At 30.9% G+C, this 21,329-nt stretch overlaps 13 protein-coding genes across 13 annotated transcripts; 6 read left to right on the forward strand and 7 right to left on the reverse strand.

Moving 5' to 3' along the window:
- Positions 1–197: 197 nt before the first annotated feature.
- On the forward strand, positions 198–1,028 carry cubi_00903 (methylase; the record flags this gene model as incomplete). Its single annotated transcript, XM_029017915.1, has 1 exon — positions 198–1,028. One exon carries the CDS (start codon positions 198–200, stop codon positions 1,026–1,028), a length of 831 nt encoding a protein of 276 aa, XP_028872866.1.
- A 19-nt stretch (positions 1,029–1,047) lies between these two features.
- Positions 1,048–1,985, reverse strand: cubi_00904 (uncharacterized protein; the record flags this gene model as incomplete). Its single annotated transcript, XM_029017916.1, has 2 exons — positions 1,048–1,743; positions 1,953–1,985. The coding sequence occupies 2 exons, from the start codon at positions 1,983–1,985 to the stop codon at positions 1,048–1,050; spliced, it is 729 nt and encodes a 242-aa protein (XP_028872867.1).
- A 213-nt stretch (positions 1,986–2,198) lies between these two features.
- cubi_00905 (uncharacterized protein) lies at positions 2,199–3,035 on the reverse strand (the record flags this gene model as incomplete). Its single annotated transcript, XM_029017917.1, has 1 exon — positions 2,199–3,035. The coding sequence occupies one exon, from the start codon at positions 3,033–3,035 to the stop codon at positions 2,199–2,201; it is 837 nt and encodes a 278-aa protein (XP_028872868.1).
- Positions 3,036–4,462: 1,427 nt separating this feature from the next.
- Positions 4,463–6,076, forward strand: cubi_00906 (uncharacterized protein; the record flags this gene model as incomplete). The annotated part of the gene is made up of 1 exon (XM_029017918.1): positions 4,463–6,076. The coding sequence occupies one exon, from the start codon at positions 4,463–4,465 to the stop codon at positions 6,074–6,076; it is 1,614 nt and encodes a 537-aa protein (XP_028872869.1).
- Positions 6,077–7,584: 1,508 nt separating this feature from the next.
- On the forward strand, positions 7,585–8,079 carry cubi_00907 (uncharacterized protein; the record flags this gene model as incomplete). The annotated part of the gene is made up of 1 exon (XM_029017919.1): positions 7,585–8,079. One exon carries the CDS (start codon positions 7,585–7,587, stop codon positions 8,077–8,079), a length of 495 nt encoding a protein of 164 aa, XP_028872870.1.
- Positions 8,080–8,122: 43 nt separating this feature from the next.
- Positions 8,123–8,752, reverse strand: cubi_00908 (uncharacterized protein; the record flags this gene model as incomplete). The annotated part of the gene is made up of 1 exon (XM_029017920.1): positions 8,123–8,752. One exon carries the CDS (start codon positions 8,750–8,752, stop codon positions 8,123–8,125), a length of 630 nt encoding a protein of 209 aa, XP_028872871.1.
- Positions 8,753–9,488: 736 nt separating this feature from the next.
- Positions 9,489–11,624, forward strand: cubi_00909 (uncharacterized protein; the record flags this gene model as incomplete). The annotated part of the gene is made up of 1 exon (XM_029017921.1): positions 9,489–11,624. The coding sequence occupies one exon, from the start codon at positions 9,489–9,491 to the stop codon at positions 11,622–11,624; it is 2,136 nt and encodes a 711-aa protein (XP_028872872.1).
- Positions 11,625–11,679: 55 nt separating this feature from the next.
- Positions 11,680–12,246, reverse strand: cubi_00910 (uncharacterized protein; the record flags this gene model as incomplete). Its single annotated transcript, XM_029017922.1, has 1 exon — positions 11,680–12,246. One exon carries the CDS (start codon positions 12,244–12,246, stop codon positions 11,680–11,682), a length of 567 nt encoding a protein of 188 aa, XP_028872873.1.
- A 559-nt stretch (positions 12,247–12,805) lies between these two features.
- Positions 12,806–13,291, forward strand: cubi_00911 (uncharacterized protein; the record flags this gene model as incomplete). Its single annotated transcript, XM_029017923.1, has 1 exon — positions 12,806–13,291. One exon carries the CDS (start codon positions 12,806–12,808, stop codon positions 13,289–13,291), a length of 486 nt encoding a protein of 161 aa, XP_028872874.1.
- Positions 13,292–13,549: 258 nt separating this feature from the next.
- On the reverse strand, positions 13,550–14,457 carry cubi_00912 (rhomboid protease 3; the record flags this gene model as incomplete). The annotated part of the gene is made up of 2 exons (XM_029017924.1): positions 13,550–14,174; positions 14,237–14,457. 2 exons carry the CDS (start codon positions 14,455–14,457, stop codon positions 13,550–13,552), a joined length of 846 nt encoding a protein of 281 aa, XP_028872875.1.
- Positions 14,458–15,186: 729 nt separating this feature from the next.
- cubi_00913 (uncharacterized protein) lies at positions 15,187–16,742 on the reverse strand (the record flags this gene model as incomplete). Its single annotated transcript, XM_029017925.1, has 4 exons — positions 15,187–15,316; positions 15,384–15,840; positions 15,925–16,105; positions 16,281–16,742. 4 exons carry the CDS (start codon positions 16,740–16,742, stop codon positions 15,187–15,189), a joined length of 1,230 nt encoding a protein of 409 aa, XP_028872876.1.
- A 233-nt stretch (positions 16,743–16,975) lies between these two features.
- Positions 16,976–17,752, forward strand: cubi_00914 (uncharacterized protein; the record flags this gene model as incomplete). The annotated part of the gene is made up of 1 exon (XM_029017926.1): positions 16,976–17,752. The coding sequence occupies one exon, from the start codon at positions 16,976–16,978 to the stop codon at positions 17,750–17,752; it is 777 nt and encodes a 258-aa protein (XP_028872877.1).
- A 200-nt stretch (positions 17,753–17,952) lies between these two features.
- Positions 17,953–21,306, reverse strand: cubi_00915 (uncharacterized protein; the record flags this gene model as incomplete). Its single annotated transcript, XM_029017927.1, has 1 exon — positions 17,953–21,306. The coding sequence occupies one exon, from the start codon at positions 21,304–21,306 to the stop codon at positions 17,953–17,955; it is 3,354 nt and encodes a 1,117-aa protein (XP_028872878.1).
- Positions 21,307–21,329: the final 23 nt, after the last annotated feature.

The following is a 21,329-nucleotide window of genomic DNA, read 5'->3' on the forward strand; positions in this document are numbered from 1 at the left end:
TAATTTTTTGTGAAGCCTTTTATTTGAAACTTAAAATTATAGACTTGGGATAAACATAATACACCAGCTTGGTAACTAATTGATATTTGACTGATCTTTCTTCTTCACAGATATTCTTCTATTCTGTCTAGATCGATTACTTCAATTCTAGAAAAAGAAATATTAATATAAAAATTAATCATTATTTTTAGTAATCAATGGGCAAATTAAGTAGAGATCGCAGAGACATTTACTATAGGAGAGCAAAGCAAGAGGGATTTCGTGCGAGATCAGCATATAAGTTGATTCAGATAGATGAGGAATATGATATATTCAACGATGTTACAAGAGCAGTGGATTTATGCGCAGCTCCTGGAAGTTGGAGTCAAGTTTTGAGCACAAAGTTGTTCAATAATTCGGAGAAAAGTCAAATTCAGGCCAAAGAAGCTGACAATTCAGACTCGAATAACAAGGAAACACCATTAATTGTTGCAGTTGATCTCCAAGAAATGGCTCCGATTGATGGGGTAAACATTATTAAAGGAGATATTACCTCACAGAAAACCGTAAATCAGATTTTGGAGTATTTTCAAGGTAAAAAAGCAGACTTGGTATTATGCGATGGAGCACCAGACGTAACAGGATTGCATGATATTGACGAATATATACAAAACCAGCTCTTAATATCTTCACTTAGCATTACATCCAAACTAATGAGGAAAGGTGGAACATTTATTGCAAAAATTTTCAGAGGAGAAAATGTGTCAAGGATTTATCAACAGATGTTTTATTACTTTGAACTTGTTGATTGTTGCAAGCCTGAAAGTTCTAGAAATTCAAGTCTAGAAGCTTTTATTGTTTGTAGGTTTTTTAAATTTGATGATAATCAAGATCAATCTGAAAGTAGTTTAAGTATCCCAGATCCACTTACCGTTCCTTTTATTTCCTGTGGAGATCTTTCTGAATATGATCCTGACAAAACATATGAGGCTGAATATAGTAACTCACTTGAACCTATACAGCCTCCAATAAACGCACCATATCACTAACATTTTATATTTTTAGTTATTAATTCCAATTACACTCAAATGGGACTTTAACCTCTAATTGCTCTTCATTTTCAATTCCTATTTCTTTAATTTGCATCTCCATATTTACATAATCCCCATCAAAGTAAACTTTTATATCTTCCAAATGATTCTTTGGCTTAGGATTCAAATTTTTTGAAATATATGTTACTAACTTTTTTATTGAGTCTGTTCTATATAAAGCCACAATTAGAGTTTTAATTACTACTATCTCAGATTCTCTCCTTTTGTATACTTTAATATTTAACTTGATTACAGTTTTCTCCTTCTCTTCATCCTCAATTGTGATGATTTCCGAAACTTGTTCATTATTCATCCCAATTTCCATTCTTTGGCTTTTTTCTTTGGTAAAGTCAGAATCTTTTGTTCTTGCCTTTTTCTTGCTAACTTTCAGTATAAACTCTTCATCATAAGAGTCTTCTTCCATATGATTGTTATCTTTCTTGTTAACTTTCTCATTACTTTCTTTTTGCTGTATTGGCTTATTCATCCCAACTTTTTTTGTTAATTTAGTTCTTCTTTGTACCTTTCCTAACCTTTTCTCTACACTTTCTTTGCTAAAAGCAACATCTTCACCAAATAAATCATCATCTTCATTGTTATCTTCCATATTTCTCTCATTCACAATTATCCCAACATTTATACATGTAACTACCAATCTCTGGCTTGTAATTGCCTAGTCTTTTCAGTATAAATTCTTTTGACAATGAAAACAGTAATCACACAAAGTATTTGTATATTATTTGCTTCCCACAACACCATCCACAATGTATCAAAAATTTACAAACTAATCCAGATCAACAAGTTCTGACTTAAATATAAAAGAAATACAAAGGCTCTCTACGAATGAACTGTAGATAAAACGATACTTTCTTGTTAACCTACTCTGACAGTTCTGCCAAATAGTATTTCTATCATTTCTCTCCCCCTTATTATTTCTAATAAAGCACTATTATGACACATAAGCCAACTTTTACCGCCTATTATTTTTATTATAATCAATTTACTGCAAATGTGAAAATTTGCATGCATAAGGGCGCCAAAAACAAAATATTAAAAATAAGTAATAGATAAAACTAACTAGTAAGCAATAATAACAGCTAAAAAAGAGAAAATCCTCACCTCTTCAGTTTAACATGCCTTGTATTTTGAGAATTCGATCATGTCTGTATCCGGTAACGTTGAATTATAAGGATAGAGTGCAACCTTTAAAGTTTCAAGATCATTTGAAATTAAATGGTCAACAGAAGGTAATTTACAGCTATTTTTGTGAACAATTTCAGAAGGAGGCATCAAACAAAACTCTTTGATGTCTTTCCATTGGCAAATCTTCCTCATCCTAGGGCTTTTGTGTTTGAAATATTCCTCCCACTCTTTTCCAATACTAAATTCTTTTTTAACCATATCGGAAATAACATTTCCACTATAACCTGTTACCATTCTTAATAATGCCTCTTCCACTCTAGAATCTGGAATATGGTCAATATTGAGTTTTTCGTTACTAATTTTAACAGAATCACCGTCAATATCAATAGTTTTTGAATCTATAACAGAAATATCATAATCGGGAACTACTGATAAGTGTTCTATACACATATTTAATAGATTTAGGTCGTAAAAGTAAACTGGACTCAATGATTTGTACAACCAATTGATTTTATTCATATCATCCAGTATATTTACATTATTAATTTTTGACCTTATAATTACCTTTCTCCAGTTGATTCTTACATCTACTAACGTATTGTTTCCTCTTTTATATGAATTTATATCCCAGTCTCCATATCCTATAATTTGTCTCGAATAATTCTCGAGCTCGCACCCACTTGTGGAGTTATATTCATACCTCATAAATTCTACTCTTTTTTTTGGAGAAGTCATGTATGTCCTGCTTTCTCTGATATGAACTCTGTTGTATCCTAACCACTGACACCCAGAAACTGGAGTTTTAAGCTCAGAGTCTGTCATTAATTCAGAGTTGATTTTTTCCTTGCTTTCCCATCTCCCACATATACCTGTACTTGCAATATACTCATTGAATTTTGCTTTTGTTACTAAAATACCTATTCAAACAAAAATTGTTATTTGGTCAAAAATATTTGAATTCACACTCTTTTTACTCACTTACTAGTAAATAACAGAACCAACCTTAAAATAAACAAATTTATTCTTATCATTTTCCCACTTTAATTCATTTCATTAACATTTCTAAACTTATCTTTAATTTTTGATACCTAATTTGATAGTAACCAGAAGTTTTAATTAATTATCCTTCTAATTACTCAATTTTTACTTTCCTAATATTACAAAAATAGCCTATTTACCTTCAATCTCCTGTATTATGTGGCTTAAGTATTTTTATTTATATATTTTTTATTAATTATGTGGGCAAATTTGTACGCACAATTCATTTTATTAAATGCACACACAAAATCGCACACAATATGATCTAGGGAAAATATATACTAAAATTTAATTTGATTCAATTCACCTATTAATTACTTTAAAAAAAGCCGTTAGGGCTTAAAAGGACTAAATTACACTGAATTTGATATATTTTTCATACAACTCTTTCACTCTTTCTTTTTTATTGACTATATTCTATATATTATGTATTAAATATTCACACTAATTTTTTTCAAAAAGCTTTTGACATGTAAGGCGGCAAAGACACCATACATATGCCAAACCCAAATTGCATGCATCAGTACCGGTATTTACAAATAAAATTACGTGTAAAAAATAACTGAATTAAAAGAAATCTTCCTTTCTTTAAAACTAAATTCAAATAACTAGATGTTACGATTATAGTTTTAAATTAAAAGCTCTTTTTTCTTTCTTTTTAGCAACCCGTTAACTATTAGAAAATCTCTGGTACAAATATATTCATGGAATTTTTTTAACTACAACTACTTTCTCAAAACTCGCATTAATAAATTAGCTTACATTTTTCTCAATTTTATATACAATTTTAACAAGTTAAAAAACTGGAAAAATGCACATTTTTAATTTAGAGGGATTTTTCTCAAATAAAAAAAAATGATTTTAGTAAAAATGACAGATTTAATGGTAAAAATAATAATTCATTAAGAAATAAGAAACCATACCCTTGAGAGATTATCCAATATAGATATTTTACTTGATGTTATCTTATATTTAAATAGTTACATATACATATACATGATATGTGTATTCAGTATACATATACAACCTAGACAATACGGATACAATTTAAGAGTAAAAATTTAATTTAAATGTGACAGATAACTTGAGTCTAGATAGGAATACATCCAAGGGAGAACGTTTTCTGAACCATATTTCAGATTAAATATCACTGAATTAAAGTTTTAGTTCAGAAAATATCGAAAAGATTCTATTATAAAGCCTGTCTATCAATGGGAAATAGTCAAATAGGACACACTGGAACAAAGCTTAAAGTGCCAACAGAAGTAGTGTTAAATACTAACAATAAGAAAACACCTATAACTGAAAAGACAGCTGATGTACAGGTATCAAAAAAAAATATGGATGACAAAAAAGGAGGAACAATAACAGGAGAAAGAGGAAGTGTAACAACTGGAATGTTTGTTCAGAATGGGAGTGGTACTTTTGCAGAAAAGTACAATATCGTGTGTATGTTAGGCAAAGGTTCTTTTGGAGAGGTTTTGAAATGCAAGGATAGAATCACTCAACATGAATATGCAGTTAAGGTAATCAGCAAGGCTAGTGCAAAAAATAAGGATATCAGTATCATTTTGAGAGAAGTAGATCTCTTAAAAAGGCTGGACCATCCAAATATTATGAAGTTGTTCGAAATTTTGGAAGATTCAACAAGCTTCTATATTGTTGGAGAGCTCTATACTGGAGGTGAGCTCTTTGATGAAATCATTAAGAGAAAGAGATTCAGTGAATATGATGCTGCTAGAATTATTAAGCAGGTATTTTCAGGAATCACATACATGCACAAACATAATATTGTACATAGGGACTTGAAGCCAGAAAATATTTTACTGGAATCTAAAGAAAAGGACTGTGACATCAAAATAATAGATTTTGGATTATCTACATGTTTTCAACAAAATACTAAAATGAAGGACAGAATCGGAACTGCTTACTATATAGCCCCGGAAGTCCTCAGAGGCACTTATGATGAAAAATGTGATATTTGGTCAGCTGGAGTAATTCTATATATTCTTTTATCAGGAACACCTCCATTCTATGGTAAAAATGAATATGATATTTTGAAGAGAGTTGAGACAGGCAAGTATGCCTTTGACCTTCCTCAATGGAGAAACATTTCTGATTATGCAAAGGATTTAATAAGAAAGATGTTAACTTTCCATCCTTCTTTGAGAATTACTGCAACTCAATGTTTGGAGCATCCATGGATTCAAAAGTACTCAAGTGAGACTCCAACAATTAGTGATTTACCTTCATTAGAATCTGCTATGACAAACATTCGCCAATTCCAGGCAGAAAAGAAACTTGCTCAGGCTGCTTTGCTTTACATGGCAAGCAAGTTAACAACTTTGGATGAGACGAAACAACTTACCGAGATTTTCAGGAAATTAGATACCAACAACGATGGTATGTTGGATAGGGACGAGCTTATTCGTGGCTATCACGAATTTATGAGATTAAAGGGAGTTGATTCAAACTCTTTGATTCAGAATGAAGGTACAACAATAGAGGATCAGATTGACAGCTTAATGCCATTATTGGATATGGATGGTTCTGGTTCTATTGAATATTCAGAATTCATTGCTTCTGCAATAGATAGAACCATTTTGTTAAGTAAAGAAAGAATGGAAAGAGCTTTTAAAATGTTTGACGAGGATGGTTCTGGTAAGATTTCCACAAAGGAACTTTTTAAACTCTTTTCTCAGGCAGATAGTAGTATTAAGATGGAAGAATTAGAGTCAATTATTGAACAGGTTGACAATAATAATGACGGAGAGGTAGACTTTAATGAATTTGTAGAGATGCTTCAAAATTTTGTCAAGAACTAATTGCTAATTCGCGAATTAAGGGAATTAACAACAAATAGAACAGATTAAATAATAATGGGACTTCTCTTTTGAGAAGATACCTCAACCATGTATTGTTTTCAACATAAAAAGGACAGAAAAATACAAAGTAAGAAAGAGAAAATAATTATTCTTAATAATCGTTACAATTGGGTTTACCTCTTTAACTAATTTAGTAGTATTTAAGACAAATAAGTTTGGAAATAACCCAAATAATTAGTCTTAGATGTTAAACAATTTCTTTCTTGAGTAAGATGTATTTACATTTCACTATTCACAAAAATTTATATTAAATAGAATTTGTTGTTTTTTATAGAATATTGACTTACCTCACTTATTTAATTCATAATGGCTATTTCTACTATTTTTTAGAGTTCCACATTTTGCTTTTCATTTGGAATTGTATCTGGTTTTTGTTGTTGGTCTGATTCCTTTACTACTTCTTCATTATCTTCCTTATATCCTCTTTTTTTCTCACTTTTAGGACAGAAAAATACAGAGTCAAAGAGTGAGGAGTTCAACCAGGTTAATAAAGGCATAAGTAGAGTGTAGAGAAACTTACGCTAGTTTCTTAATACTATCTGCTCCTTCTTGAGAACACATTCCTGGAATTTGTACCATTTGTGGCATTTGATATCTGGATTGAAAGAAGGTAATAAAAGGTTAAGTAGAATTAGTTGTTAATTTGATTAATAGTTTTAAAATAGATGATTTATTACTTACACATCATTGACTTCTTGTAATGGTTTATCTACTGTAGTTCCTTGTCCCTCAAAAGTCTAAGATATATGTTTTATTGATCAAGTTAAAAACAAAGAAAGAATTTCACTTACATTTTCAGCCTGATTTTTTGACTTTGCTCTAAGATAACATCAAGTTTGATGAAAAAGTATGATTGATTTATATTAAGTAATTTACATGGATTAAATACTTACTTAGCTGCTGCTTCATGCACCAATGGTAAACGGACTCCTCTAAAAAAAATTAGGGGGAGGAAATGAGAGTAACACGCGGTTACAAACCGGGGGAATGCAATGGTTACTTGCAAAAAAAGATCCCTTCATTTTTTCACATAATAATTACCATTAGATTTGGGCAAAAACCTTGAAATAACTTGAAAGGATCTCTTATTTACGGCTAAAACGAAAATCAACTTACTTAAAATGCATTTTTAGAGTATTTAATTTCTCTAAAGATCTTTAGGGAATTAAATTTTGTGTTTTTTTAACCAAAATGATTTCTTCTTATTTAATTGAATTACATGCTATTTTTGTATATCTATAAAAGGGATTTTACCGCCAAAATGTCTGGCGCTGACAATCATAGTGAAGTTATAAAGAAAATAAGTTGATGAATTGAGGAAAGGATCTTGATTAAAAGTTTGGGAGGCTTGAGACAAGTTATTTGGAATTCTGGGGGTTTATAAAGAATTTGATTTGTATAAGGAGGATTAATAAGTTTCTTACTTGTAATAATTTCGAAATATATAAATGACAAGTAATAGGAAAAATGCATTGAATCCATATTCACTGCTTGGAGTGAAAGTGGATGCATCCGAGCGGGACATTAGGCTTGCATTCTTGAGGTTAGTTAGGAAATTTCACCCTGATAAGAACATTTCTGAACTGAGCCAAGATAAGGAGAGTGAGAAGGCGAATCCAGGAGAAAAAGGAAGTGGTGCCAGTAATGTAATAGTCAAATACCATGCATTGTACGAGGCATACTGCATTTTGAAGGATCCAGAAAGAAGAAAGGAGTATGATTTGTCTGTTTTTAATGAATTAGTGGGAAGCGGTAATAATATGGTTTGGCATAAATCAGTTAATTTTGAAGATCTTGAATATATAATTGAGGATGGAAAAGAAATTTTTGGTTATTTTTGCAGGTGCGGGGAATTGATTTTGATAGAGAAGGTGCATATTGAAGAAGGTTACAATTTATTTTGTTGTGATAGTTGTTCTTCGAAGATTATTATAACTTTTTAATGATGAATTTTTTAAAGATTAGAATTTTAATTTTTTTAGTCGATTAAAATGATTCTTGCTTAGTTAACGCTTGATTTAACAAAGTTTCTGCATCACTATTACTTTCTGAATGATTATTCATTGATTTGGCTTGAGTGAGAGTAAGTTCTATCCAAAAGTCGACCAAGTTTTCTTTAATATGGTTAATTTCAGCAATCATACTTGAAATTTCTTCAGAAAGAGTTTGCCTGGATTCATTGATCTCCATACTAACTAACAACATTCTTTGATAAATGCCTTGAATATCTCCAATGTTTGAGTTTTTTCTTACTATTAGTAGTTCTTCGTGTGATTTTTGAGTATTGGTAATATCTTCTGTCTTATTAGCTCTTGAAAAACACATTTCTTTTTCTGAAAACTCCTCTTTTTTCTTTATGGCATCTATACATTTTTTTTTTGAAATGCTTGACCCAAGCTGAAAGATGATTGTATTTTCACTATTCACATTTTGAGAAAGGGCATCTCTGGATTTTTTTTTCCTGCATTTTGGGTGACTTTCTTTATGTTCAGACTTTTCACATTCTTCTTCAGACTTTTCAATAGAAAGATTTAAATTTAGACAAGTTAATCTTGGAAATTGAGGTAATTTGTTCAATTTAAACATACTCAAATCATTTTCATCGTTTTCATGCATTCTTAATGATTAACCAAGATAAAAAATGATTTGAGTAAAAATGGAGAATGATTTATATTTAAAAGTTTTACTAAATTTTAATCAATTAATTGTGTTTTAAAATTAATTTAAATAATTTTTTCTGCAATGCTCATTTTTTTTCGCATGCAAATGCATTAGTAATGACCACGTAATTGCATATTTTTTAATACCGGTGCAAATTTCTTACAGATTTTTACTGCCACTCCGGTATAGTAAAAATGAATTATTTTTCGTCCACATTTAAAAGCAAAAAAAATTATGTAATATAAAAAACAATGAAAATAATATTTTAATTTATTTTAAATTTTAATTAATAATTTGCAGTTTAAAAAATATTTTAAAAATGATGTGGGAATATTGATAAACAAGTAAGTTCAGAGATAGCTTATTATATAAATAAGTTAAAATATTGGGGAATGACAGAAAGAAATTAAGGATGTTATAGGCAACTGCTAGATTAGATGTTGATTAAAAATTTCATGTTGTAATATAATTATTAAAACAACGCAAGTATAATAAAATGAACAAAATCATGCAAATATCTAGTCGCGCCTAATGAAAATAATTATTCTCAAGATAATTAAAAGTATACACCCCACTAAAAATTTATTTATATTAGTTGTTTTCAAATTAAAAGCAAGTTAAATAGGATCAAAACATCCGAATAATTCTTTAATTTGAGGTTACATGATTAATTGACAATTTTGGTTTTATAATGATGGAGAATATTCCATTACTGAAATCAATTGAAAATAAGGATCCATCATTAAATTGGAATATTGATGTTTCGGCAGAACTTGAGAAGTATTTATCAGCAATAGAATTACTAGATGAAGATATGAATTATAGCCAAAGTTCAGAAGTTAATGTTTATAGACATAATAGTGAGAATATTAGTGGTAGTAATGGAAGCTATATGCAATTATTTAATTTTGTTGAAGCAGCTTTAATTATACAAAATTCAACAAGTTTGTATTCAAAAAAAATAGAGCATTTGCACTCATTGGTGTTTGATACCTTTCATTTATTATCTACTGGAAAATCACAATTAACTGATGTTAAATCAGGAAGTGATGAACATGCAAATTTATCCAGTCAACTTAATAATAAGACAAATATTGCAGAAAAAAGTACAGCGTTTTTAATGTCTAATATAGTTTCAGTACCAATAAATTTACTTCAGCCAGGAAAAAATATTAATTTGTCATATGAACAGTTTGAAAATAGTTGGAGTGACGAAACTAAAACAAAATATTCTTCTTACTCTTCTTATATAGGAGTTTCTAGTTTGGGAAGCAACATATCTTTGCCTCAATACAGAATAGATACAGCATCAAATACCCTTTTTTTGGATGAGGCTGATTTGGGTTACTTTTCATCGAGTTTTTCTGTTACAGAAGATGAATATTTGGGCAATTTGTTTGAAGAACAAACTATGGAACACGAAAATTTTCAAGAAGATGGCAAATTTTATCAAATTCAAGAGAGTGATGAGGTTTATAATTTTGAAATAGAAGGGAAGGATGAAAATGAACATATCGACGTAGAAATTGACGGAATGGAAATTGAAATTCAAGATTATATTGAAGTTTCTGAGAATCCTGAAAATGAGGTATTTAACAGTGTAAATGATAAGGGTAAACAAGCTACCAATAACATAGCTGGCGGACGTAGGGAAAAGAACAAGGAAGACTATTGGGTGTTTATGGACGAGCATATGAAGATTGGCAAAGACAAGCCATTGAAGCTTGGAAAAACCTATAAGATTCCATCGAGGAACTATACAATATCTTTGGAAGGTTTATCTCAAAAAGAAGATATTTTGGATTTTATTGATGTTTATACTTTAAGTTCTTACTTTATGGGTTTAACTGAAATTGGGGGAGAAAAATATAAAGTTGGTACTCAAAAGTTGCCCTATTTCTCAGATTTGAAACCTCCAAAACTAAGTGTTGAAAAGTTATTAATACTAGATAGCCCTGATAACGACTTTCTGAGATCATTAGAGCCGGAATTTAATGAAAGCATCTCTAGTTGGAAGAAATACCATTCCAAGATATTTTTTAGTAATATGGAAAAGAAAAGAAAGGAGTTATTAAATCATGATTCAGGAAATATAGATAATGACCAAGAGGTTTCAGAATTTAATGAACCAGTAATAGGGGAAGCTTCCGAATATGACATTGATCAGACTCAAGATGTTCTTTCGGATTCAGAATTAGCTTTGGATTCAATAGAGGATCCGATCCAAGATGATGAAAATCTAATGGATGATGGGCAGAACCAAGAGGAGCAGATTCATTTCGACTCAAACATAAAAGATATTACAGATTTTGAGCAGGACCTGTCAGAGTTACATGAAAGAGTTAATACATGGACTGTTCATGTAGAACCACTATTAATGGCTCAAAATTCCAGACCTGAGTTTAATATTCACGAAGAAGGGAAGAAGATTATTGAAATGATGAAAAAGGTTAGTGCAAAGGACCAACAACCCATTAAATTTGAAGAAGTTACTAGCGGATTCTCCAAGTGGCAAGTATGCAGGTCATTTTTGGCAACTTTAATGCTTTCAAATAATAGGGAGATTGATATTCTTCACGAAGAACAAAACAGTAGCGACAGAGACTTAGATTTCTTTTCAATAAGATTACTGGATGAAAAGGAAAAGAATGAAATGCTGAATACAAATCTTCCGAATATCGAGAAGGTTAGTAAAGCAAAACTGGATTTTCCAAGAAAGAAAAAAACAAAAAAGGATACAATTAATCTTGAAGAAGATAACAGTGAACTGGAGAACAAATTAGATAAATCCCAGAAAATATATAGGAAAAGAGGAAACAAAGCTTAATACAAAATATTGGTAAATGAGATATTCTTAACAATGCGGAAATAATTAATACAAACTATCTGAAGTTTTTGCTTGAGTAGTAATGTTGGTTTGAGTTATAATAATTCCCAAATTGCGAAAATTGAGGATGGTGGTGGTAATTATAATTATTTGGGTTTGGGTAATTAAAAGAATCAACTAATTTACCTTGAAGCTTGTTTAAGCGCTTAATCTCTTCTTCTGGGCTTTCAAGAGGATCATAGAAGTATTCATTAGATTCCATTTTATCCAGTCCATCTTCATTAACCTTTACTTCTCCGCCAAAGTTTGCAATCATAGCAATCCCTATTCCAAAAATTAATGCAGCAAAACAAACCCCCAAAAGTATTATCCATAATGTTGAATCCTGCGATTTCAGTATTAAAGGAGTCCCATATATACCATTTGATTCTAGATAACCATTGGATGGGTATTTACCCGTCTTCCTAAAGAAGTCAATATTATAATCGCTAGGGTCTTCCAATTGTGTTTTTGACCCACATAATACTTGTTTACAAAAAATAACGGTAATAAAAATTAAAAAAGTTAACAGAAATCTTACATATCTATTTTTACAATGAACTATTCTCAGATTCCAACCCATTTATATGTACTTATTTAATATGGAAAATATTTAATCATATGTTTTTATTTTTACTACCAAGGACATCAATAAATTATTTTGTGGATTATTGGGAACAAAGATTAATAGCTCCTGCAAAACTGATTACCCCACTATTAATAAATTAAGCCATATATCTTGTGGATAATATATAAGAATTCTTTTTGCTTAAACCTCTACCATCTTAATCAATTTATCATGCAAGTTTTGGCGCCAACATGCAATTTATGTATATTTATATAAAATTGAAGATCTTAATATTAGCGTGGGAAGAGACGGAATTACAAAACTTTGAAAAGGGTTTTAATGCAACAAAAGACTGAGAATCAATTTATTTTTTCGATAATAACTTTACAATTTTTTTCTTCAATTAAAGCTTCTTCATTATCGTCTATATTTTACTAATACTATATTTGGTTATTATTAATTATAAAACCCCATTAATATTTGGAGTGGAAGAATAGTGCCTTTTAAGACGTGGTTAAGCCTACAAACAAACTAAATCAATAAGTTACAAGAAAAAGTCAAAAAATTATAGGTAATGAGTTCAACTTATTCAACGTTTATAAGCTCAATTGGAGCTATTGAGACAGGTATTTTGGGAACTTTGGCAGGAGGACCTTCGTATTTTCTTCCGTTTGCAGTATTTGGATACTTTAAAACGCGGGGAGATGTTAACGCAGCAACGAATAGAATGATGGAAATTGCAGATTCTTCAAGGAATCCAAGAAAAAATTTTGCTAGGAGTGTTAAGTTAAGAAGTGCTCAAGACTTTTCAGGCCAACAAAATAGCTATTTTTGGATATTGACAATTTTAGCTGTTGCATTTGGTATCATTGCAATTAGTCTTCTTTCATGTTTGGTTGGTGTAACTCCAGATGAAGATTATAAAGAGTCTAAGAAAAGAAGAAGAAAGCTTTTAGAGGACCCTAAGATAACACCAGAGGAGTTTGCAATTACAATGGCCAATTGTACTCCCAACGAATATAAATATAGGGAGTGGAATGGGATGCAGAGGTTGAGATAAGAATAAGAAAAGCTAATACAGATAAATTAAAGTTATAACATGTGTTTTCAAGATTCTAAGTTGATTTCTTTGATCCCTTCAACAACACTAATTCTAAAGGCGAATGATTACTCGAATAAGTATAAGAAAATTACAATTAGGGAGTATTTTATTGAAGTAAAAAATGTAAGGAGGAAGAGGACTTAAGTATGGACGTTAAAAACAAATTTGCTTAATTCTATCCCATACTGTTAGACTTAAAGTGGAAGATGAAGCCCTTTAAGGATTCATAAGTTTCTCTGGAAAAACTACACATGGGGTAAGCTCAAATGCCCATATTCTGATAATTGGGCCAATTAAAGTGCATGAAATTAAAGTGATAGAAACTCCAAAAGCAGCTTGATACCATTTTGGTTTTAAATCTGACCTATAGTTGCATATAATTCCAAGACAAGTACCAGAAACAAACCCTCCAATATGTCCCCAATGGTCAATAGCAGATGATGGGTTACCCCAAGTAATCAAGATCATAAGAATTCCAAAAAGGAGTATATTTATGACTACTTGTTCTTTGTTTTGCAGGGTATGCCAAAATAAAATAAGTTCTGCAAGTTGTGCTCCGATTAATCCAAATCCTGATGTGGAAGCGCCCACTGCCACTACGCAGCTACTTCGAATTGCTGCAGAAAAAATATTTCCGAGCATCCCTGAAACAAAGTAAATCATAAAGTTGAGTATTCTTCCATATTTTGCTTCGCATGATAGTGAAAGTCTTAGCTGGAAGATTATATTGAAAACGATGTGCCATATTGAGGCATGCAAAAAAAGACTTATAAGAATTCTCCACACTTGACCCTCCTTGACTAATGAGGGAACACTAGCTTGGAACTTTATCAATGTTGTCCTAAAAATCGTAAAAAAGGTTATAATAACTCAGGATTTCATAATAATTTGTCTTAAACTTACACGTATGGAGATAATGCATAAGACCCCACTATACAGGTAGCCACGTATACAATAAATTGAACGAGACTTATCCAAATAATACTGTGTTTCCAGGTAATTCCCGGAAAAAACAGATCAATAAATCTCAGGCTAAGTCCTGGCTCATTGTTAAAGCTTCTGCCACTCTGGCTTCTGACTTCTCTTTGAGGAGGTAAATCTGAAAGTCTGTGGATATTTGACATCTCAAAATTCAATATTCACTATCTCTTTTCTTTATGGATGAGTATTATTGCGGTTTTTTTTTCAAATTAATTATGTATCCATGAATAGATAATAGTAGTTTCAAAGTATAATATACTTTTATTACACCAAACTCCCCAAATATCTGTTTTACTAAAAATAAACGATAGTAGTAGTTCCAATTATCTTAATAACTTTGTAATTGTTGCATTTGGGAGCTTAAAAGACTATTTAAATATTAGTATACAGCTTAGTGTTTATATACATATATTTATATATGTATATATATATATATATATTTTAAAATAGGTGCACGGGAGAAAATATAATTTGTAAATGCTATTAAGCTGGGAACTGACGCCAATTTTTGTACTGTAAAACTCTCTAAATACCGTAATCTTCTATCTAGATTCAGGAGTATGAAAAGAATTTGCCAGATTTATTTATTTCTTGTTTCCTTTAAAAGAACTATTTCTTTTTAAATCCTGTTTTTACAATTATTTGCCTTTGAATATTATTAGTTACCGCTTGTGGCGCCAACACTTGGCGCCAACACTGTTCGATATCGAGTTTTTGTAAAAAAAAATGAAGCAAAGGCAAAAAGGGAGGGGGTGATGTTGTGGGGATAGTGAAAACTGTCATATAAAGATTTAGAACACAAAGTTTACTTGACTGGAGCGAATTAGTTTGTTTGTGTAATATGATGAGGTTTAGTGTAATACTGGGTGTAATTAGCTGCAGGTTTTCACAAACCTAAAGGTTAAACTTGTCCTAAATCCCCTTTTTATAATTGAATCGGGGCCTAGTTGAGGGAAGTCATTTAGATTCATAATATTATAATTTTTTAGATGATCTTGGTGTCTATAATCAATGATTAAAATGTGATATTATAATTGTCCATAATAGTAATAGTGTTTGTAGAACTTACCTAGATGAAATTCCATGTAGAAGTTGAGTGTAACATGTATCTTGGAAAACTAGTAGACTAAGTCTAGGAACAATTAGGGAGAATATGGGGAGTTTGTTTTCCTGGATATCAAGGGAGGGATTCCAAAAATCGAACAGGGTATCGGATTCTAATGAAATGATTGCAACCTTTGGGAAATAAAGGGGGCCATCTTTATGTGGAAGGATTCCCTTATATTGCTCATATTGGTTTATTAGCACGTGGTTTGGAGTGGTTTCTTTAGAGAATATATTAAAATCTACAAAAGATTGGGAGATGGATTTTAACCATTCTGGTAGATCTTTTTGATTAACAATTCCAGATTCGGAGACCGTCCCTCCCCATACTTGAGTTTGCCTCCCGTTTAATTTGACATTTAAGAACGAAGATCTTGAAATGTTTTCCAGTAGTATCTTTTCCTGTTCTAAAGTAATCCAATCTAAATATTAGGTAGTGTTATACAAAAGGGTGAAAATATGAATATTAAGTAACAATGAAAAAGATAAAAAAGTAGATTACTTACTTTGAATACAGTATATAGTGGGGAATTGCGAGGAAATTGGTCTGATTTCTCCATATATATTAGGCTTTATAGTACCAAGTTTAATATACTCTTTGGAACTAGATTCAATAGTGGAAACACTTTTCTGAGTATTCTGATTAAGATTCTCCTTTCCATTATCCCTAATCTTTCTAATAAGATCCTTAATCATCCACAGATTTTAAAAGGAATAGAATATGAATATAATTGAAAAAGTAAAAGGTTAGTGGGAAAAGCGGTAAAGCTATAGGGGACTAATTCAAAGGAAAAATCTACAAAACCCTCTGATGGGTAAGAGAAACCAAAAGTTTGCTATAGATAAAGGATGTATAAATTACGGAGAATGAAAAAAAAGCAGTCATGCCAAACAAAGTATTATACATCCATCTTGAAAATATAAAGTAATAGTACATTTTGGTACCAGCAAGGTATCTTGACATAAATACTTTGTATGAAATCCAGCATCCCCATAGAATGGCTCCATATTGGACAAGATTAATAATAAGTATTAAAATAAGCCTGTTAGACCACTCTAAATCACTACAATATCTTAGAGATCCAAGCTTTGAGAAGAAAATTGAATTAACACTTCCAATCAGAAACACAATGAAAAAGTAGGTTGAGATTTCGGATCCAAAATTCGCATTCGTGAATTTGCTATATAATATTGAAGAGATGCTCCAGATAGCAATAAATATATTCAGAAACATTAAGCTATAGCACTGCCTCACAATTTGATTCTTTAATAGTGGAGCTGGACCCCCTCCCAAGGGAGTAAGCTTGAGAATATTCAAAAACATGGGACTAAGTAAATTATTTGGTCTTTCTTCAATTATTTTTATATTTTAAAGATTCATTATTTATTATTAAGGTAATTTTATAGATTTTATCATCTACTTTATATTTTGTTTAATAATAAATTGAACTTTAATGTATATAATATTAGTGGTAATTTGGCGCCACATGTTTAATTTCTATACTGGCGTTAAATACAGCTAAAAATAATATACTTAAAATTAATTTAGAGGGGATAATGGATGATGAGGTAGAGAAGCTTAGGAAACAGGCAGAGATTAGGAAAAGGAGGTTGCTTGAAAGGAGCAGTGCCAGGCTGAAGCTGATTTATCCGAATTATGAGGAATCTACAAATAACGAGAGCTTTGAGTCTATACCAGATGACGAATCTGGAGAATTTTCTAAAGCAAAACTTATCAAAAATGATAATGATTTGGATTATAATAAAGACAATGATAGTATTAGTGATGGGTTTAATACAAGTAGAGTAAGCACAAGCAGTACATTTCCTGCTTTTTCTCAGGGGAAAATTTATGAAGAGACTGAGGAAAAAGATTTTTGTTCAGACTTTAGACTGGTTTCTTATATAGAATATTGGAACCAAGGAGAGTCTGATAGGTTAAGAAAGATCGGATCATGTATATTGGGAGTATTGTTATTTTTAACTCACAATTTTGTTCCAGATTCCTTTTCGTTTCAGTTTTTACCAGTTAAAATCAATTCTATTTCTGGAATCATTTCATTTTTTATATACCAAATTTTGATTTCACAAATTTACTTTTACAACTATTTCCGTCTTTTAATTGTTCCTACTGGCTCAAATAAAGTTGAGAAAAAGACATTGTGTAAAATTATTCTTGGGTGTAATAGTACTCAAAAAGTGGACTATTTTGTTGCCATGAATAACATAATCCAATACGCTCTGGCAATTAAAAACTTTATTTCAGAGTGGCTTCTTCTTGTTACTTTTTATTCTTTTGTTAGTTTTATTCATAGCTCTTTCCTTACTAATTAATTTTTTTTTTATATTTATTACTCGGTACCTTTTTTGCATGCATGCATGCATGCATATATACGTGAATTAATAAAAGTTTGCATTCCCAAATCTTTCTTTTAGATTGAAAAGGGTAAAGAATAAAAGTATTTAGGGGTAGGAGGGAAGAAACTAATTTGATAAAATAATTTAATTAAGGATTAAAAAAAGTTAATAACTAACTACCTAGAACAAGATGTAAGTAATAATTCACCAGAAATATCTTCATCAAGCTTTGAAATGACTTTAAAATCATCATTGTTAACTATAAAGTCTTCCTCTTTTACAGAAGAATTGGTATGATTAATTGAAATCAAAGGATATAAAGCATTCATAATTGAAGAATAGATTGTAGGGTTGTGGGATTCTTCTTGGCTGAGTAGCTGTTTTACATGTCTTCTTTCTTTAGGCTGAGAGAAACATGCTGGGCAGTTTTCAGTAATTATTGGAAGTTGAGTTTTCATAGCAAAGTTTGCGAGATCCTTTTCTCTACAATAAATCATTGGCCTAATTACTCGGATATTATACTCAGGAACAAAATAATTTGCCTTCATTGTATTTAGTTTTCCATTATTCATTATGGAAAGCAAAAAACTCTCACAAATATCATCCACATGCTGTCCTAGAGAAAGTACGTTGTATCCATTTTCCTTCATACAAGAATATAAAAGTCCTCTCTTCATTCTGGAACAGAAAGCACAGTAGGAGAGTTTCTTCTGTTTCTGCTTAACATTGGCGGCAATATCTACAATTGGGTACGATATAAAGTGGTATTTTACTCCTATAGATTCCATATAAGGTATTAATTTTGAGGCATCCATCTCACTTGTCTGAGGATCTACAGTTGCTACAGAAATCTCAAATCTCACTGGAGCAACTTTCTGTAAGAATAACAAAACGTGAAGCATTGTCAAAGAATCTTTTCCTCCTGATACTGCTATTAAAATTTTATCTCCTTCTTGTATCATATCAAATTTCTTTATCGCTCGCCCAACCTGCTTTCTTATTACTCCAAATTCAGTTGGATTTGGAAATAGTCCAATGTTCTTCAAAATCTTACTTTTATTACAGTTTTGCATCTTAGGCTCTACTTTTTCTTCTTTATTTTTCTCTTGTCTTGTAATATTTAACTTTTCATCTACGGCGGCACATTTAATAGAGTCAGAATTTGCATGCATGTAATTTGATGTGGACAATGCCGGCATAGAAAAATTATTATTATCATTGGCAATATGATTATTAGTATTATTTAATATGTGAATAATATTTTGGATATATTTTGGAGTGATGAACCATCTTAGATTCGATTCTGAAAGAAGTTCAAAATCATTAATATTTGACAAATCACTGGAATTGATAGAATTACTAAAATGTTGGTTATTTTGGTAAATGATTTCTTTAAGGATAGGATCAAGTTTGGAATCTTTTTCATAAGCTGAGTTTGCGTAGTTCTTAGAATTTAGAATAATCTCTTCTAAATTTCTAAGAATTTCATTAGCCATTTCAAAATTTCTTTCAAAATTATATTCTTTCATGGAGGGCAAATAAGGTTCAAAATCGACTGAATTTTGAGAATCTAAGTCTTTAAACTTATCGAAACAGAATTTCCCAACAGAGTCTCCTAGCCACCTCCTATGTATTTTGTCTAGAGATTTCCACTCTGATCTATGTCTCCAGGTCCCAAGCGATTCTTCAAAAATATATAAAGGAAGAAATTTCCATCCATGGTTTGCAATCCAAATAACTGATTTTATGATGTAATCCACAATCTCTATACTGTCAGACCAATGCAATGAAATTCTAGAAAATCCTGGTCTTACCGATTCTATACCTCTGATTACTAAATCTGTATATAATTGTTTAGTTTTTTCTTGATCATATCCCAATAGCCTTTGAGAATATGGACCTGCACAGGAACATCCTCCTCTGGACTGTATACCAAATAAGTCATTCAGTAATGAGCAGACAAAGTTATAGTGAAGGTAATGGTCTTTTCCTTCATTGTCTAAAGTATTGATAATTTTTGGATTATTTTGAGATAGAAAGCCCAATTTCACTCTGTCATTTTCAAAATTAAATGGTTTAATTAAAAATGAAATAATTGGAAGAGTTAATAAATAATGTTCTTTGTTAAGCTCCTGATTTTCAATTATTAATTCATCAAATCCCAAAATCTCAATTTTTGATTCATTTATTGAATTGAACTTATTCCATTCTGAAATAACCTTTTCAAATAATAGTTTTTCTTTAGATTGTTTAAGGTATTGTGGGATTTTCATGTCCAGTTTCATGACCATTCCTAGACGTGAAATGCCAAGAATATCCAAAGTCCCAGATTCCTCCCTTTCTTCCTTATTTAATATATATTCATGGTCATCCATAGACACAAAAAAGACACTATTCCCTCCGGGATCAGATGGTTTTTCAGTTAATAGTAAATCCCTCTTAATAATTAAGACCCCTGGGGTGGATGGACCTCCCAAAAGTTTGTGAGAAGAAAATACACCAACATCTAGATATCCTTGAGGATTTAAAGGAGGAGACATATTTGGTCTAACATGAGGAGAAGTTGCAGCAAAGTCTACCATAGTAATTCCTCCATACTGGTGCGAAATTGTTGAGATTTTTGAATAATCATTAAGCCTTCCAGATACATTGGATCCAGCAGAAATTAACAATAATGGAATATTTAAAACTTTCTCATTTTTTAGCTGAATTAATCTGTCTTCTAAATTTGGAATATCAATCTCTCCTCTTTTGTTTAACTTTAAATATACTAAGCTAAAAAACAGTCTGTACTTTAAACCAGAATGAGAAGCTTTAACTCCTTCAGTATATCTTTTAGTATATTCAATAAAAGGTAAGAATAAGGAATGATGCGATGAAGGATCAACCATGAAAATGATTCTATAATCCTCAATATTTTCTTCATCTTCTGTAAAATCAGATTTGGTTTTTTCACTACCACTGTAATCTTTTTCTCTGTGAATCTTATTGTAATGCCTTCTAAATGCAGCCTCAGTATCGTATTGAGTACCACAACTGACACATTTAAATGATTTCCATCTATCCTGAATAACATTAACAGATATATCTTTAAACGAATTCTGATTCATATAACCAGATCTAAACTTTTTTATAATACTAATCCAGTAAGATGCATCAACCATTTTTAGAAACTTAGCTACCGCACCTGTTGAACCATTTCCTGCAAATATAATAGCATCATCTGGATTTCCCCCAACAAACTGTCTCACAGATTCTCTTGCTTCATGAATAAACCAAGTACTTTGCCTTGCATTATTCGATGCAATGCTATGAGTATTGCCATAATATGGAGCTACATCTTTTTTTAATGAATCTTCTATAAACTTCAGACTTCTCCCTGATGCAGTCCAATCAGAATATACTATATTTCTAACACCAAATGGAGTTTTTATTGGAGAAAGCTCTCCAATAATGTTATCTCTAATAAACCTGCAATACTTTTCAAATTCATTGTTTTGTTCGTTTGCCTGAATAAAATGATTCTCCATATTTATATTTAAATTTTTAGACT

The sequence above is a fragment of the Cryptosporidium ubiquitum genome (assembly GCF_001865345.1).
Source record: "Cryptosporidium ubiquitum isolate 39726 chromosome Unknown contig_2, whole genome shotgun sequence".
In the NCBI taxonomy this organism is placed as follows: Eukaryota; Apicomplexa; class Conoidasida; order Eucoccidiorida; family Cryptosporidiidae; genus Cryptosporidium; species Cryptosporidium ubiquitum.